Here is a 20200-nt window from a genome sequence, read left to right as displayed (position 1 = left end):
AATTCCTACTGATCTTGACCGGCACCGGGCCTCGAAGAAGTACCCCTCTCCTCGGAAAAACTGTCCCCACCATGGGTTACTCATTTACCCATTGGATATACTCAAATTGTTCGGTCAATCAACTGGTTGGGAAAGACACAGAAATAATTGAAGAGAAGGAAAAACGGAACAAGTTGAAAGACCGTTTTTCGAGTCAAAATGACAGAAAAAGTACGTTTGAACGGAAAGACTTATAAAATATATGAATTGTGAAAACAAAAGACATACGGTTTTCGCTACAAATATGGGACTGATCGATGGGAAACGATGACATAATATCAATCGGTAAATCCCCCTTATGATAATATAACGGTTTTCTTCGAAAATATTGCGATTGTTAGGTCCTATAAAGAAAATATCGGTGAAGAAATTTCCTTTTGTGGCGGAGCTAAAACTGCCTCTTCACACTATAAAGAAATAATGAATAAAAATGTTGTGTTACAAAAAACTTGCTTGTTTGTAGTATCAATATTTATGAATCAAGCTATGAAGAGGAGCTGCTTCATAGATACGTACTGACCGAGGTACTGACATTATGGTTTCAGAAATATAAAAATTTCACACTGTAAAAATAAATAAACTTATCATTGTATCTGAAAAGACGTTGGACCTAATAATCTGATATTTTTCAAAACTCCAAATGAATACACTCTTGGTACACTTTCAAGTCATATTTCACTGCAAAATATCAGCCGATAGGTAAATAATAAATTGATGAATTTGGATGTTCTTGTGTTATATTATATTAATCACTCAAATCAACTTTCATTTTTAGGTTATTTAAGCAACGGAAGGCCCCTAACGTGTGTGGCATGGACAACTTTCACTTCCCGTGACCTTTTAAATACGCTCAAAATACCTTCGAAGACGTTCATCACATTTATGATGACCCTTGAAGACCACTATGTCAAAGACAATCCATTCCATAATTCTCTGCACGCTGCGGATGTAACGCAAGGTAAGTTCAATCCAGTTTTGTCCCGTAATTGGAGCATTATTGGATATGACTCTCCAGTTGTTGCACTTTCCACACATTGGTTTTCGATTAGATAAGGATAAGGAAATCAAGAAATTATTCTTATTGGTTGGGACAAAATCACTAAGATCGGAGAAATGTTGTTGTTGGTTATCAAACCTTCTTTTATAATTATAACATAATAAACTCGAAGACTAATAAATATTAAACATAAACATTGGTGAAACAAGCGGTTAAGGGTTACGGCTAATGATTATCAGTGAACCCCTTCAACACTATCGGAAGACAGGATAGAGTACCGAATTTTGAAGATTGTAAAGAAAAATGAATAGTAGCTGCTAACTTCTGGAATACTATGCCGTTATCCCAAAGTCCTTAAGTCCCTTCGAAATTTTCACCCAGTTTAAAACAAAGTTAAGACGTTTATTCATAAGAAGTAGACACTTGGACCCACCGAAAACTTTCTACACACAATGGTTCGCCTGATTCCTCATCTGGAATAATGAGATGATTGAAGACGGTTATTAGCTGAATTCTTTTTATGAATATATAAAAGAATAATAGTACGGGAGGTGGCGTCACTTTTGAACTAGTGATGGATCATCTTTTTTTTGTGTTGCAGGGGGAAAATTTGCAAGACAGACGAGCAAACCTCTCCTGAGGGAAAACAAGTGTGGGGATCTCTTCTTAATTGATCTCTTGGTCTCCTTCGGTGAATTCGCATTCTCCTTTTGTCTTCCTCTGGGTCGTAGTGCACTAGGCTTCGAATAATTTCTCTGCTTTTCTGTTCATGAATTCCGTTATGGTTTCCCATATTAGGTCCCTATAAATCCGTCTATTCCTGACAAACCAAGGTGCATCTATTGCACATCGTAGCAGCTTGTTTTCAGTTGCCTGAATTCTTTTGATGTGGCTCTTTGCCGCGGAACCCTAGGCAACTGAACCATAAGTCAGTTGAAGCCTAGCAACGGCTTTGATTATATTCAATTTTGTCTCTCCTTTTTTCGATTGCTTGTTTGATATGACTTTTCCAAGTAAGTCCTTTGTCAAGCGTTATTCCTAAATATTGGCTTCATTTTTTCAGTCGTTTTCTTCGCCGTCAACTTCTAGATTCGTTGTGGATCGCAGTCTTCTCTTCTATAGTAATATTACTTGGCTCTTTTGTCCATTGAGCTTGATTTTCCACTTTATGCACCAGTCATTTGTTTCGTCAATCGTTTCTTGTAGAACTCGTTCTATTACTTCTGGGTTGCGGTGTCGAGTTGCTATGCCTGTGTAGTCAGCATGAAAACGTCAGCATGGTTCTTGGATTCTTCGGAATATCGTGAATGTATATTTGGAAAGAAGTGGCCCAAGTACTGACCCTTGGGGTACTCCAGCCTCTATATCTCTTGTTGTGGTGCATTCTCCTTCCACTTTCACGTAAAATCTTCTATTTTTGAGATAATTCCGGATCAACTTGCATATTTTGATCGATTATCCAGCACATCTCATCTTGTATATTAATCCTTAATGCCATACTCTGTCGAATGCTCTGGCGACGTCTAGTAAAAGAAGACCTGTAGCTTGTTTATTTTGGAATCTTTCTGTAATGTATTCTGTAAGCCTTAATAATTGTTGCTCTGTTGAATGCTCTCTTCTGAATCCGAACTGTTCTGGTGGTATTAGTTTCAGATTTTCGGTTTCCTCATTTAGCCTCGTGGCTATAATTCTTTCTACTTCTTTTCCTAACGCCGACAGTAGACTTATCGGTCTATAGTTTTGTGGGAACTTCTTCTCTTTGAATGGTTTATTGAACACTATGACTTCCGCTGTTTTTCATTTTTCTGGGTAGTATTCTGTCCTCATAATTCCATTCGCGATATTTGTTAGAGCGGCTATACCTTTTCTTTGTAATTTCTTCAACATAACATTCGTTATTTTATCGCTTCCGGGAGCTTTTCCCTTCTTCAAACTTCTAATTTCCCTGATTTCATTTGGCGATGTTGGTTTGTCTATTTTAGCAGCCGCTGGTAATTCATCCATTTCTCCATCATTTTCTTCAACCAGAACTTCCAGATCTTCATTATCGTCGTCTATCCTTTAATTTATTCTCGATTCTCGTTCGATCGAGTCCGCCAATGCATCTGCCTTATCAGTATTGGTATACGCCATCCCCCTTTCTAACGAACATTGAAGGTTTTCCGCCATTTTGAATTTTTTTTCCGGAGTTCTTCATCTTGTCTGATTTGAGCACTCAAAAATACTCCGATGTGACCAGAAACCGTTACTTTGAGGATTATACAAAACTTAGCACACTCATTAGAATAATGCTCAAATACGACGTTGAACACCCATTTTCTCGCTTATGTGTCGAAAACGGGGTATATGTCATAAGGCAAAAGTGATTCTCCCGGTGTCATTTACCCACTATATATGTTTGTCCAGTTTATGATGAAACACCCTCTATAAACAAGTAATTAATATGTACACTCGATAAATAATCGTCAGCCGGCACGATGCCATTGGAATATGCGTCAGTCGAACTGCATAATGTGCAGCGCGCCAAAGGAAGCCCTTGACTTTGGAAGCCTGACTGACGCATAATCCACTACAGTAAACGTGACTGACGTCCATTTTTAGGTTCAATTTGATCAATAATTTTGATCAATAATCATTCTTCAAAATTCCAAGTGAAAATCGGCCACTTCAGATTTTTCCGACCACCATGTTTCCACCATCGGGAAAGTGATAAACGCCCATTTTCACTCATAATCATGAATAATTTACATTAGCACAATGTTTTACGTGAAGATCAATCACTTTTTTTTTTAGATTTTTCCGGCGAGTTTCACCGCCTCCCACGCCCACGCCCACCACGGTCGCGCGGACTGACTTTCGATTTCGAGTACAGTAATAGTGTAACTCTCTAATTAATCACTTTCGAGTTGGAGATAAATCACTAATAAAAATGTGACACCACCTCGTGGACTATAAGTAAGTTAAAGCTGTACTACGACGCGAGCGAAGCTATGGGTGATTTCTGCGTAATTTCGTCATTTCGTGAATAAAGCTGGGTTTCAATTGAAACACTGTGCAGAACAATTAACAATAATATTGAATGAATATCAACTGCCATAGACGATGAAAAACTCTGCGTGTACAACCTCCACTACCTTGGCGAATGTTTTTCTGGTATCAACTAAACATCATTCCATAATATATATGGATTATTGTGATGACGTCACAAGGTTAGGTATAGAACGGTATCACTTCATCTGTTGTACGCAATTGACACTTTGCAGCTATTCATGAAAGTGGTTTTTATGACGGATATTAAAAGTGTATCACCTTGTAGCTTAACATATTAATTTAGGTGCGAAGGTGTGGAAAATGAATTGATTTCACGAATTCAATTGATACGAAATTCCTTTATTACCATAGAAATCATAATATATATACTCACTCTAGAATGCTAATCCAAGTAGTAAGAAATGCGGCGAAAAATTGACAGTTGTCGTTAAAGCGAATGCGCGACATTAATTCATTTCAACTCGAACGTTGCATAGACTTTCCTACCTCAGTCGAATTGTTTATTTGGTATAAATGAAAAATAAACATATTTCATTCGTTAAAAAAACTTATTTTTCGATTCATACAGGACTTCTTTTCGGTATTGAACACATGCATGGATGACTAATTGTGTTTATATATGCCTTGTTAGAAAATCAGTACAATGATGTTGCAGGTTTGAATGAAAATATATCAGGATCCCGAGATCCTGATATATTACCTTACCTCCGAAGGTAAGGTGTGTCGAGTGCAAATCTGAATTTGTCGGTAGAGGTATTATTGAGTGTTCATTGAATGTTTGACCAAACCGTGAATTGGCAGAAGATTGGAGTTTTATAGCGAATTCCATGGTAACAACTGGTGCTTACTAAATATTTGGAACTCACAACAAAAATTCCAGAAGATCTAAACTTAATATCACCAATGCAATTCGATATTATCGCAGATTCCATTAGATGAGCAGGTACCTAAACATTGAGTGCATATTATAAACCCGTGCAACAATTTTGAAATATCCTGATCTAGTGCAATACTACTATATACCATTAATGGAATTCGCTATCAGTGGAACTCGATAATTTATTCAAGTTTTGAGTTTTTTGTTTGCATTTATTATTTTTAATATAATAAACAAATACACAAGTACATTTCAGAAAATGCGACTTAAAACTCCTTACCTCCGAGCAGGTCGTGCAACATTGAAAAATCAAATGACTGAAAGAAAACGCGTTGTTGTCCGACATACCTTCGTTACATGAATTGTTCCCTCTTCATAAGATTCGATCGACAGAATACACAGAAGCTCGGCAACGTTCTGCTAGAAAATAAACTAATGATGCGCATTCGTATTAACGACCACTGCCAATTTTTTGCCGCATTTCTTACTACTGGATTAGCATTCTTCTGTAATAATATACAGGGTCTTTCACGAGGAAGCTCACCCATATTTATACGGGAAACTACTGAACGTATTTTCATGAAATGATGACAAAATCGTGAAAAATCAAATTTTTCAAATTAGAACCCCATTTTTTTATGGCAGATATTGAATCTACGTTAAAAAATAATGTGAGTGTATGCATCACACCCTTGCCCTAAAGTGGATATTTTCTGAGTTATTCACAAAAAACTGTTTTTCGTCTTGAATTTTCAGCTATTTCTTTTCCCTTCACGCCAAAAAGATGAAATTTTCAGGAACTGTTACTTTTTTTTTTTCAATTCAATTCAATTCAATTTAATTCCACATAAACACCTTAAAGGTAAATTACAAATGCAGAACAGAGACAATACAGAGAAAATATTCTAACCTACAATAGTATAGTTTCCAATTCATTAATGGTAGTATTGAAAATATCCACATCAAATTTTGTTACAATTTCATTGCACACATGCATCATACAATTTACAGGAGATAAGTGTCCAGGTATTACATGAAAAGGTTCCTTGTTTAAAATTCTCAAATTCAATTTGGGAACCTTAAAATTAATAAATTTCACAAAATCACAATCTTGGTAGCTCACATTATTCAGAACTTTGAACATAAAGGTCACAGCCTTGAATTTACGCCTATTATCTAGTGAAATCATACTGAAATCCTTCATCATGTTTTGGTACGATATTCTAAATGGATATTCATTATATTTTATCAGGTGTAAATAGCGCAGAAACCTTTTCTGAACTTTCTCAATTTTGTCTATGTTAGTGACTAAGAACGGCATCCAAACTACCGAGGCATATTCAAGATGAGGTCTTACGAGGGCATTGTACAGCAGAGGGATAGTTGAACAATTAAAATCTTTCGCATTTCTGAAGACCAATCCCAACATTCTATATGCCCTTGCGGTTGATAATTCAAAGTGGCTATTGAACTTTAGATTCGGCTGAAACATGACACCTAAATCTTTGGTTTTCGATTTGCGATCAATTATTTGTGAACCGATTGTATAATTGAATTGTATCGGATTCATTTTCCGTGTGTAGCTAACAACATGACACTTTTTGATATTCAAAGACATCTTGTTCATCTTAAACCATCGCTCTACTTCATCTAGGTCTTTCTGCAAAAGGCAGCAATCTTCCTGAAAAGCTTGAAATCGTCCGCGAACAATAAAGCCACACAGAAATACAGGTGAGCAGGAAGATCATTCATAAAGATCGAAAAAAGCAGTGGACCGAGTATGCTTCCTTGAGGTACATCTGATATCTGCAATAGATCGAGAATATGCACCTCCAATCTTGACGAACTGCTGTCTCTGCCTCAAATATGAGTCAACGAAACTACAGGCATTTTTCGAGAACTGTCCTGCAGCCAGCTTCCTAATAAGAATTGCATGGCAACCCTATCCAACGCTTTCTCGCAATCAGTATATACTGTGTCGAGCTGATGACCACTTTCAATTGCTTCCGCTGCTAATTCAGTAAAACTACAAAGATTGCTTACCGTCGATTTTCCCCTAGAAAAACCATGCTGAATCGGATTAATCTTGAGATGTGAATTTTGTATTATATCTTGATATATTATCCTTTCAAATATCTTGGACAAAGCATTCGCGATGTTTATGGGTCGGTAATTCTCGACTTGACATATTTCCCCCGACTTATAAATGGGTGTTATTACCGATGTTTTTAGAATATCGGGAAAAGTATTCTTTGATATTGACAAACTGAAAATATGAAGCAGTGGATCTATCAGATAATCAATGCACCCCTTATAAATATAAGAAGGAATATTATCTGGGCCTAAGGTTTTTTTTGGCTTCAACTTTTTGACACTTTCTCTCAGAGCGTCCTCTGTTATTAAGGAGAAACTGAAAGTTCCCCAATCGGACACTGTGTCGTAGCAATCAGAATCCAAAGTGTAAATTGATTCAAAGAACTGAGCAAAGGCATTCGATATGCTTTCCGCGTTATTGAGATACTCTTGTCTGAATGTCATCATTGATGATACCTTATTCTGAGATTTTTTCTTTTTCATAAATGACCAAAAAGTGGAAGGATCATTCTTGAAATTCATTTCTAATTGTTTTTTATATTCAACATATTCAAGCTTCGTTTGTTGCTTAATATTCTTCCTCAACTCCGTAAATTCAACACCTATATGTTTCCTTTTATGAAGTCTATTTTTTTTTCATTATGTTTTGTTTCAAATCAGCAAAAACCATATTGGAAATTTACGTCTTGCACTGACTGAATTACTTCTTTTGAATTTGGGAATAGCTTGGTCCAATATATTGTACATTATATCATAAAAAAGGTTTATACTCTTGTTAACATCATCACATCGAACTACATCTGACCAATCACACTGTGACATAAGATTATAGAGGAGTATGTAATCACCTCTTGAATAGTTATAACTAAATTCATTGTCATATCCACTATTTGACCTATAATGTGAATAATCGACGGAAAATTCGAGTGCTGGATGATATCTATCCTCGTTTACAACAGTACATTGGGATTTAATCACAGTAGACACTGACATGTTCGACAAAATCAAATCCAATCTGCGACCCATGAAATTCACTACATCGTTATGTTGTTTCAAGTCGAACAAGTTCAGAAAGTTATTGTAGTACATTAAAGTCACCGAAAATTAATAAATCATCGTCATCCAATAGCATTCTATCAAACATACTAAAATAATTATCGTGTATATCATACTCTGAGTTAGGCGGAAAATAGACAACAGATATGTAACATTTATAATTTCTTGATATTGATTTAACCAGTATACATTCAGCTTCAGTATCCGCCTTGATAACCTCGAATCTTATATCACTTTTAAGTGCAAGAAGAACACCTCCACCCCTAGTTTGACACGTATCTCTGTCTTTTCGAACCACCACATATCGATCATCAAAAAGTTCCTCACTAAACACACCCGCATTCAGCCACGTCTCAGTCAAAGCGATTAAATCAAAATCAGACGCTAGTATAGTCGTCTGAAAGCGCTACTTAAACCATGTTTTAGATTTTACTACCCTAATATGCAAGAGAAAAAAGTTACAGGTTGTTCCTAAATAGATGGCGAATTTTGATTCGAATTTGTATCGGAAACCTTTTTATTTCAATTAATCGGCCATCGGTTTTCTCTCCAGTGATAAATAAATAATTCCTTATGAACCATATGCAAAAACTTACCATGTTTTACATTCTTTTTTTTTTAATGATAGATATCATTAATTACATCTGCCAAATTCCTCTTTATTCAGTAGCATTTTGTGTTTACTATTAATTTGGTGATAATTCGTATTAAGTTCTAAAATCGATCACTATGCCTAATTTTACCACTGAAGATTATTTAAATCTCATTCTACTTCATGGAGAATGTAATAAAGTTGTAGATAGAACGATTCGACTGTTAATTGAGAGGTTTCCTGACCGACCCAGACCAACGAGAGATACCATTAACAAAACCATGACAAACTTGAGAAATGTCGGATCTTTCGTTAAGAAAACTATACACAGAGAAAAAAGTGTAGTAGAAGATGAGAACAACGAAATTACAGTTCTTGCATATTTTCGTGTGAATCCTCAAAATTCTCTCAAAGATGCAGAGATTGATCTGGGATTATCTCAATCGAGTGTTTGGAGAATATAAAAAAAACATAAAATGGACCCATATAAATTCAATAGGCGTACAGCATTTGAAGGAAACTGATTTCGTCAGGAGAACAGAGTTTTGCGAAGCCATGATCATTCGATTTCAAGAGAATGAAAACTTTTTGGACTGTATAATTTGGACAGATGAATCTGAATTCACAAAGAATGGTTCTTTCAATAGGCATAACAGTCATTATTGGGATGAAGAGAACAACCACCACTTCAGACAATGGAACTTTCAAGAGACCTGGAGTTTCAATGTTTTTTGCGCCATCAAAAATAATGCAATTCTCGATGTTCACATTTATGATGGAACTGGTAAGATAGAACACTACACATGTTTGCATTATTTAAAGAATGTTCTCCCTTAGGAGATAGATATTCTGACATATTGACTCAAATAATTGAGCCGCTAGTACAGAACCATAATGACTTATGGTATCAACAAGATGGCGCGCCTCCACACAATTCACTCAATGTGTCAAATATCCTCTACAGGCTATTTGAAGATCGATGGTTGGCGAACAATGGTCCACATCTTTGGCCACCACGTTCTCCCGATTTAACTCCGTTAGACTATTATGTTTGGGGTAGGATAAAAAATATTGTCTACTCAACTCCCCTGACTGATAAAGAGGACTGCATAGAACGAATCAGAAATGCGTTCAGGTTTGTTTAGATTTTTAGATTGATAGTTTTGAAACTCAATTTGGTTTTTAAACACTTTTGCAGATCTCTTCCTCCCGATGAAATAAGAAGGGCAACGCACGAAGCATTCCTGAGACATATAAATTTATAAATAAATGTCTAGAAATTAACGGTCAAAACTTTGAGCATCTTCTCTAGTTATAACTGCGAGAGTTTGCCATGGTTCTCCTAATAGTAACTTGAAGTCGGTTTCAAGAAGATGTGAAAAATCTACAGCATGGTTCAAATAACAGTTCCTGAAAATTTCATCTTTTTGGCGTGAAGGGAAAAGAAATAGCTGAAAATTCAAGACGAAAAACAGTTTTTTGTGAATAACTCAGAAAATATCCACTTTAGGGCAAGGGTGTGATGCATACACTAACATTATTTTTCAACGTAGATTCAATATCTGCCATAAAAAAATGAGGTTTTCTTTGAAAAAATTGATTTTTCACGATTTTGTCATCCCTAACTTTGAAAGCGATTTTTTCACCCCCTGTATCATGAATCGCGATTTCGATTTTCAAAGTGGATACATCAATCTTACATCTTGGAAAATCCCAAAAATGAAAATTTTCCACACAAAAACTTCGAAGTTTTTCTTGTTTCAGCGGAGCTCTATTTTCGATTTTTTTTTTCGAATTTTCCCGCTCAGAGAGAATTTTCCAACCAAAACTGAAAAATGTTACATCAAAATAAATTGAAATTTTCTAAGGAATCTATTTCTGCAATAAAAAAATGGTGTTCTAATTTGAAAAACGGAAGTTGACGTCATTTCCGGAAAAACCGGAGGTGCTCATGCCTTGAAAATATTTTAGATTCCATCAGCATCGTGAAATACTTATAAGTGCTGAATTTCATGAAAATACGTTCAGTAGTTTCCCGTATAAATATGGGTGAGGTTCCTCGTGAAAGACCCTATATAATTTGATTTCTATGTTTATTACTCCAAATCGAGAACAATGACATCACTTAACAATAATGAATATTAATATGTTATTTTTTAGGTAAAATATTTAACCTTATTATAATGATCAGGATTTCTGTCAAATACTTATTCTCGACATTTTATTCATGTAATACAGTTTTAATTGGATGAATTAATGCTCAATGTGAATTTTTTCAAATTTCCTATAAATTTCGAGAAACGAAATAAAAATCCGCCGTATCTAATAACTTCTAGCTTTGGCTTCAATGGAATTTGACTGAAAATTTAAAAATCGAACATTGCATATGTTCGAAAGTGATTGAACTGTTGACTCTTGCAACACGAAATTTGATTTTCTTTGAAAATACATTATGCAGTAATTTTAACTCCATGGGTGCAGCTCAACTCCCACTATCGGAATGATGAACAAGCACCATGTGACAATATACAGGTGGAGCAACACATCCGTATAAAATAATGTGTGTCGAGTGTTTTTTCCATGATTCCATTTTGTCGCATCCAATTCACATTTTAATTTCGGTATTATTTTCGTTCATCGAGGCTTATAGTGTCAAAGTTTTACCAACCAATCTATAGCGTTTCAATGAAAAGCAGATATGCTTTGTCCTTAATCAATAGCTTAATTCTTTTTGACCTAATTTTCTTTCAGGAACTCATGTTTTATTGAATACTCCAGCTTTGGAGTCGGTCTTCACACCCCTCGAAATAACCGCAGCCCTGTTCGCGGCCTGCATTCACGATGTTGACCATCCCGGCTTGACGAACCAATTCTTGATCAATTCCAGCAGCGAGTTGGCGTTGATGTATAACGACGAATCCGTGTTGGAGAACCACCATTTGGCAGTGGCTTTCAAATTATTGCAGAACGATGGATGTGATATATTCTGTAACATGACAAAGAAGCAGAGACAGACCCTGCGTAAAATGGTTATAGACATGGTGCTGAGCACAGATATGTCCAAGCACATGAGTCTGCTTGCTGATTTAAAAACGATGGTCGAGACCAAAAAAGTCGCTGGGTCCGGGGTAAGGAAATATTCTCCCAAGTGTTCACATATCGAATGATGTCACAAATTTCTCTGTAAGAAATATCATTATTCATTTTTATTCAGGTTTTGTTGCTGGACAACTACACTGACCGTATTCAAGTATTAGAAAATCTAGTCCATTGTGCTGATCTGAGTAATCCTACGAAACCATTCTCGTTGTATAAACAGTGGGTCGAACGACTTATGGAAGAATTTTTTCAACAGGGCGATAAAGAAAGGGAAGCCAAAATGGATATAAGTCCCATGTGCGATAGGCACTCGGCAACGATTGAAAAATCGCAGGTAGGTTTATATTATAAAATATACAGGATTGGTCATAAGTCTGAAATATAATTAACATATTTGTTTTACCAATAAGCTCAAAATGAAAGCGCTGAAACCCGTCAATGGATGTTAAATTCTCTGGAAATAAACCACATATTTTTCTAATGCATCCCCGTCAAGGGAAAATATACCTAAAAGCGTGAGTATGGATTCTTGCCACCATGAATGAAAATAAAATCTGAGTTAGAAGCGAAGAATTCTTTACTCGTTATGAATAATTCGCTTCAATGGTAGCGTCCAGTATTCAAGCGTTGATGGCTGCGTGAGAACGGAAGTGGAGTTTTCGATATGGAACGCGATAATATTGATATGGAAATTTTCATCGATGAAGGGATATAAATATTTCAATACAAAAAGAAGTAGTTCTGTACAGTTTACAACACTCTAGTTCGAGCGCCTATCCGGGCGCATCGGAAGAATGAAATATTAAGTTCATAAGTACCTCACATTATTGGAGCGACAATTCCTTCGGAATTGTAATTTCCATTGATATTTCAAATATGTATTTGTGCAACAAGTTGGAAAAAGCACTATTTTTCGTATTTAGGAAATGTTTCCAACTTGTTTCACACACTTTTTTTCAAATTTTGAATGGGATGTGAATATGTGAAATAGAGAATTCTGTTGTGGGATATGAAATCTCCCGAACAAGTATTCCAATTTATACATACCTACTAAAAATACATGTTGGAAAGAAATTGCTGAAATATTTTCTGGATGAAGTAATTCAAACTAGAAAAAAAACAAACACTCTGGAAACCGAAAATTTAATAGGGAAACTCGCGTTTTGACGCGTACCTACACAAACGCTACATGTGGACGCAACATGAAATAAAGGTGGAAATACATTAATAAAACGCGACGCGAGTTGACGCGTCTGGTGCGGGTGAATTGTACGCGCGTGGCGTCGCATCGGGTATTCATAGTATGATTCTGGTCTATAGAAAACAATACATTTGATTCGACTCAACACGCATCACGTTTCATCGGGTCTCGTCGCGTTTGAATAATGTGTTTCCGATGTGTTTTCTCACTCTGTTTTAGTCTTTATTTTCAATTAATAGGTTTATATCCTGTCGAAGGTCGATTTCTTCTTAAAATATGGTGAAAATGAAAATCTGTCGTCAGTGTCAATACATATTTTTTCAATATATTTTTTTTTGGAAACCTTGGAAACATCCATTCATGAATACTTTATAGTTGAAATGAACAACATCTTTTGATTCTATGAAAAATACAATAATTCTCATGCCTAGTAATTAATCTGGGAAATGGGCCATTACTTCTTAATATCTCAAACAATAAGTTTTGCAACATGTCTTCGATAAATGGTGTTGTTGGAGTTTCTAAAACATCCACTGGTCGTATTTTTCCATCCCTTGCTGGGTAGACGTTGATAACAACAGCCTTCTGCCATGAATTCCTAGGCCCATCTGGATCCACCATTATAACAACGTCTCCCAGTTGTAGCCTCTTTCTCCATTCTCTCTATACCATTAACTGCTTCTGATCAACGTAGGTAAATATTCTCTTGACCATTTGGATCAAAACATATCGGCTAACCTTTGTGCAGCTCTCCAAGAAGACATCAAATTCAAGTCTTTTTCTACAGTTTTGGTGAATGATGGTGAATAATATGGGAGGTCTTGATTCCAAGGGAATCAAGAAACGGTATGGTGTCAAACTTTCTGCATCGTCCGAATCGAGTGATACACGAGTCTGTGATGTTTATTTTGATTTGACTTTGAAAAATTAGACTTTCTAGTTTTTAATATTTTATTTTTATAATCTTCAAGAAAGAATGTTCTTCACATTCGACAATTGACGACTTAACCTAATCTTTTTCTCAACGCTACGCTCACTCTAATCTGACTGTCCACAGCACCGGTCACATCGGTTACTCTTGTCTACTCGAATTTTCCGGTAACTGAACCTCATTGTCTTCTTCTGTGACGAGCACATTAACTGATTAGGTTTGTTTATTGGTTGCTCCGATAAATCCTTGAATTTTGTTGTTATAACTTGATGTCGAAAATTGGAAGATATACCAGTTTGATGCTTTTGATGTAGTGAATACGAAAATCTGAACTATATTTGTGGTAAATATTAAGAACAATAAATAAAAAGGAATATCGGGAATGTGGACCTTTATTTCTGCCAAAGCTACAAAATAGTTGCCGACGTTTCGAGGACCTGTATATCCTCTTTTTCAAGGCTGTAAAATCAATTGAGTTTCAGGTACATAATCATCAAGGAAATAATCTAGGCATTACCAATATTCTGCTATGTTAAATGCAGTCAAAGAATACTACACAAAGGAACATCTAGCCAAATTAAAGCAATATAATATCAAAAATAGCACGTGCACATTAAAGCTGTTAAATTATAAAACCATAACCTCACAAACTTACAAAAATACTGCGCAGTGGACAAAACCACTGAGCCGTCAGTAGACTACACAGAACTAAACAAAAGAAAAAAGAGAAGAACACTCATGGGCTTAATTATTCTTCTGAAATACTATATTAAAAATTATATTCAACAAAATTACATTTCACTACTTCACCTATTATCATCCTGTCATGTTATATCTAGTAAAAAGTCATACACTAAACTAAGGTTCTTAACATCTTCCCTAAAGTTTACAGAGTTGTTCATTTTTATGTAAAGCATCTCACTAATATTACGTTTGCAAGTAAACTTTTCTCTGTCGAGAACTGTGATATTCTTAAAATCAAATTGATGTTTCTCCTTTAATGCATGGTTAGTAAGGGCTGTCTTGTCTATGTTGCGTGCACTTTTTAGATCTGTTTGATGTTGTTTTATTCTTTCCTTCACATACTGTTTGGTCTGTCCTATGTAACATTTTTCACAGTCCAGGCAGGGGATCTTATATACTACCTCTGTTTGCAATTCTTAGGGGGTCGGATCTTTGAGACGAGTGAAAAACTTTTTTGTTGTATTCAAGTTATAAAACGCACACAGACAATTATATTCATTGAAAATCTTTTTTATCTTATAAGAGAGGTCTGGTATAAATGGAAATTTAAAATATCTCTTACTACTCATCTCAAGGTCCAACCCAACATCAGGATTATTCACCGCACTAGTTAAATGTTCAACAACTCTTTTTATGATCTTATTAATGAAGTATATTGGATAATTATTGTCTATTAGGATTTTTTTAACCACTCTTAAATTTTCGCCATGGAAACTGGAGTCGCTAAGGGTTAAGGATTTTTTTACTAAATTATAGGCTACATTTGTTTTTTGGGGTACACTGTGGTTACTATGATAGTTCAGTAAGCGATTGGAGTTTGCTGGCTTATAGTACCACTTAGACAACAGTCTATTATTTTCATTGATGATAGTAACGTCAAGGAATGACAGACACATTTGGTTCTCCATTTCCATGGTGAACTTAATTGAAGAGTGGTATGAATTGGGTAATTGTAGTAGGAAATTGCAACTATTCTTAGGTATTAAAGCGATGGTATCGTCTACATATAGTCTAAGCAGGGGAACAGCAAATGGAATTTGGTCAACTACAAACTCAAATAAATCATTCATTACAAGATTTACAAATGATGGGCTGGCTGGGTCACCCATTATTGTGCCATATATTTGCCTGAAGTAGGTACCATTGAATGCAAAATAACCACTATCAAAGACTATTTCAACCAATGTTATAAACACATCTTTATCTAAATATGTGAAATTGGATATATACCTCCACCGCTTTCTAATTACTCTAATAATCAACTCTTTTGGTACATTTGTGAATAAGGATACAACATCGAATGATACAAGAATATAACCTTCAGGTACCACGATATTCTGTATCACTTCAACCAATTCATGAGAATTTCTGATATTAAAGGTCGAAGTCGACAAGACTTGTGAGAGAATAAGGTGTAAGAACTTACCAATGTTGTATCCTGGTGAATTAATACTACTTACTATAGGTCTAAGACATACATTGGGCTCATGTACCTTTCTCTGACAATATAGTTTTGGTGTGGCACTGTTATGTCTAAATAACAATTTATAATCACTCTGGGTGATACTTGAGTTGTCCTTCATTCCTTGACTTTACTATCATCAATGAAAATAATAGACGATGAAAGTATTGTAACCAGTCCGGCCCTTGCGGTCGGACCTTTCGAGAACCAGGGCGGTCGCTTCCTTCTGGAAGAATCGCGAAAGGTTCGCGAAGGTACCTGAATGTTTCCGGCGCCTATATAAGCCCAGCGGAGGAGCAGGTAGGAAGTACAAGTACAGTAACAGTGCAAGCGACTAGTGCAAATAAACAAGAGTGAAAATAAATAGTAGTGTAATAGTTAGTTTGTGAGTTATATGTGTATTGAGTGTAAATAAATAATTTTAATAAGTTGGACGTTTTAATCAAGCGAAGAAAACGTTACATTGGTGTCAAGTGTGCGGTTCAACATCGCTCGAATTAAATAAATAATTTTGGATATTTGGAGTTCATGCCAGTGACCACAAGACTGCAGAACGCGATGGAGACTCAAGCGGTAATGGACTTTTTGAGAAAATTAAATGAGAAAATGGACGAGAATTCTTGTAAGTTGGAAGAAAATTCTCGAAAATTGAATGAGAAAATGGACGAGAACTCTTGTAAATTGAATGAAAAAATGGACCAGATTAAGGAAAATTGTAATGATGTGGTGAGTCGACTAACAGATAAATTGGATGAGAAACTGGAAACCATAAATGAAAAATTTGATAAAGTAGACGAAAAGTTTGATATAGTGAACGAAAAATTTGGCGAAGTTGATAAAAAGTTTGACAAGGTTTATGATGAAGTTAATGGAAAATTTGAAGAGATGGCAGGATTAATTGAACATCATGCCAAATTGATAGATTCCTTGAAAAGAATGTCAAACAGAACAGATATTCTGGCTTCAACACCCTACAGCACAGCGAAAGCGGAAAATGACGGCGAAGGTAGTAAAATGAAGATCAAGCCTCCAACTTTTGATGGAAAAATACCCTGGTCGACATATCAAAAACAGTTTGAAGCTGCTGCGCTGGCGAACAATTGGAACGACAACGAAAAAGCCACTGCATTAATTATAGCTCTACGAGGAGAGGCACTCAACATTCTACAGACGATCCCGGAGAGTCAACAAGCCTGTTACGAAGTTCTTACATCGAAACTTCAGATGAGATATGGCGATGCTCATCTGCAACAAGTATACCATGCACAAATAAAGAACCGAGTGCAGAAAACAGGGGAAAATCTCCAGGAGTTTGAAGCTGATGTGGCGAGATTAGTCAGGCTGGCTTATCCATCTGCTCCAGATAGCTTCCTGGAACAGCTATCAATCCAGACATTCGTGGATGGGATAAAGGATGGTGAAATACAACAAGCCCTGAGACTAGCACGCCCTAAAACCGTAGATGATGCCTTAGCCCAGGCTTTGGAAATCGAAGCAGCGAAGCAAGCGTCGCATAGGGGACTCCTTCGTGTCAGACAAGTCCAAGAAACAGACCGATCTATTGAGGACATTGTCAGAGAAGAAATCCGCAGAATATCACAAGTTAGGAAAAAGGATGCTGTGTGCTGGAACTGCAACAAAAGTGGGCATTTCAAGCGAAACTGTCCAGAATTGGAAAAAGAGTCACAGCAGGGAAACTAAAAGGGGTCGGTGATAAGGGGCATAAATCGACCCAAGCCAAAAATGCCCCCGAAGTGATTATCCGAGGAATAATGTCTAAGGATTTATCAAGCATAATTATCCCTGGAAAGATAAATGATCGAAATGTGAAAATACTGGTAGACACTGGCTCGACCAAAACCATTGTGCGTCCAGAAATTGCTGAAGGACTCAAGACTCGCCCAGTTAGGATCAAACTCCGAACTGCGTCTGGACAAGAAATACCGACTTATGGATCGATCGTCTCCACTATTGAATTGGGAAACACAACAATTAGCCACGAAGTTCTGGTAGCTGGAATCACGGAAGAAGTTATTCTGGGATTGGACCTTGTTAAGAAGCTTGGATGCCAATTGGATATGAAGAGTGATGTACTTCGGCTAGGAAGTGAAGAGATTCCATTCAATGATGTGGAGGACAAGATATATCGGATTCGACTGACCGAGGACATCACGTTGCCAGGGCGAACTGAAGGCATAGTGACTGGTAGATGTGACGACGTAACGAGGAGTGGCTGCGTGAGAGTAATTGAGCCCTGTGACGATACAACATTAGCTAAAGGACTATTACTTGGGAAGACCTTGGTAAGGATAAGAGACAGCATTCCCATCCGACTGCTCAATGTCAACATGTTTCCAGTCACCCTGAAGAAGGATACCTTGATTGGACGTGGTGTACCAGTGTACCATATTTCGGGTGGAATAAGTACTGCAGAAATCTCAAAGTCACAAAGGAATTCTGAAGAACTGGTGTCCCTCCTCACTTCAAAGTGTCAGGAGCTCGACCGATACCAACTACTCGAAGTGAGAAAATTGGTTCAAACCTTCTCCGACGTTTTTGCCACTGACGGAAGAGCAGGGAAGACCGATGTTGTGCAGCATAAAATCAATACGGGTGATGCACAACCTATCCGACAGCATCCTAGACGTCTCCCTCTGGCAAAAAGAGAAGAAGCTGAAAGAATTATTGAAGACATGGCGAGAGAAGGTGTAATTGAACCCTCCGATAGCCCCTGGACATCGCCCGTTGTATTAGTGAAGAAGAAGGATGGAACCACTAGATTCTGCGTAGACTACAGGCAGCTCAATCAGGCCACGAAAAAGGACAGCTATCCCTTACCGAGAATTGACGATACCCTGGACACACTCTCGGGATCACGTTGGTTTTCCACCTTGGATCTGAAGAGTGGGTATTGGCAGGTTGGCTTGGATCCAAAAGACAAAGAAAAGACTGCCTTCAGCATTGGAACGGGTCTGTGGCAGTTTAAAGTTATGCCTTTCGGTCTATGCAATGCTCCTGCCACATTTGAACGTCTGATGGAGACAATATTGAGAGGGCTCTCCTGGAAAACTTGTCTGGTGTATCTGGATGATGTGATAGTAGTGGGAAAATCATTCCAAGATCACTTACGCAACCTATCCGAGGTTTTCCAGCGACTTCGTGATGCCAACCTAAAGCTAAGTCCTAAAAAATGTAATCTGTTTCGAACAGAAGTGAAATATTTAGGAGACGTAGTTTCACGGGGAGGTGTGAAAGTTGACCCGGATAAGATCAACGCAGTGCAGGAATGGCCTATACCGAAAGACAAAAGTGAGTTGCGGAGTTTCTTAGGCCTTTGCACTTATTATAGAAGATTTGTATCTGGTTTTGCCAACGTTGCCAAGCCGCTGACGAAATTGACGGAAGACGGACAGGAGTACATATGGTCCGATGATTGCACTGAAGCCTTCGAACGATTGAAAAAGGCTCTGGTCACAGCTCCAGTTCTGAGTTACGCAAGGGCTGAAGGTAAATTTGTGCTCGACACCGACGCCAGTAATACAGCCATTGGCGGCGTTCTATCGCAAGTCCAGGATGGACAGGAAAGAGTCATCGGGTACTTCAGCAAGGTGTTGTCCAAACCAGAACGGAATTATTGCGTGACCAGGAGAGAACTTTTAGCAGTCATCAAGTCCGTAGAACATTTCTACAAATATTTGTACGGAAGGAAATTCTTACTAAGAACGGACCATGCTGCTTTGAAATGGCTCCTGAGTTTTAAGAACCCGGAAGGACAAGTGGCTAGATGGATTGAGAGGCTGCAAGAGTATGACTTTGACACTGAACACAGAGCGGGGACTAGCCATCGCAATGCAGACGCGTTATCAAGAAGACCTTGTCCTGAGAATTGCAGCCATTGTTCGCGCCTGGAAGAAAAGATCGATTTAAGGCGGACCACCGTAATCGAGGACGACTGGCTACCTGAAGAAATTCAAAGAGCACAAGAGGAAGATAACGACTTGAAAGTAATCCTGAGTTGGAAGAAAAGCGATAGACGACCTACTTGGGAAGAGGTATC

At 37.2% G+C, this 20200-nt stretch overlaps 1 protein-coding gene across 1 annotated transcript in view; it reads left to right on the top strand.

The window, feature by feature from the left end:
- Nucleotides 1–811: 811 nt before the first annotated feature.
- LOC123313870 (cAMP-specific 3',5'-cyclic phosphodiesterase-like) overlaps nucleotides 812–20200 on the top strand; it is a 51497-nt gene continuing 32108 nt past the window's right edge. Inside the window, exons 1-3 of the mRNA XM_044898951.1 lie at nucleotides 812–997; nucleotides 11458–11834; nucleotides 11921–12139. Coding sequence (XP_044754886.1) covers nucleotides 922–997; nucleotides 11458–11834; nucleotides 11921–12139 — 672 coding nt within the window. The 5' untranslated portion in view covers nucleotides 812–921. The remainder of the gene's footprint in view (nucleotides 998–11457; nucleotides 11835–11920; nucleotides 12140–20200) is intronic.

This window comes from Coccinella septempunctata, chromosome 5 (genome assembly GCF_907165205.1).
Source record: "Coccinella septempunctata chromosome 5, icCocSept1.1, whole genome shotgun sequence".
Classification (NCBI taxonomy): domain Eukaryota; kingdom Metazoa; phylum Arthropoda; class Insecta; order Coleoptera; family Coccinellidae; genus Coccinella; species Coccinella septempunctata.
The sequence above is the reverse complement of the archived record's forward strand: the minus strand, read 5'-3'. Positions and strand labels throughout refer to the sequence as shown.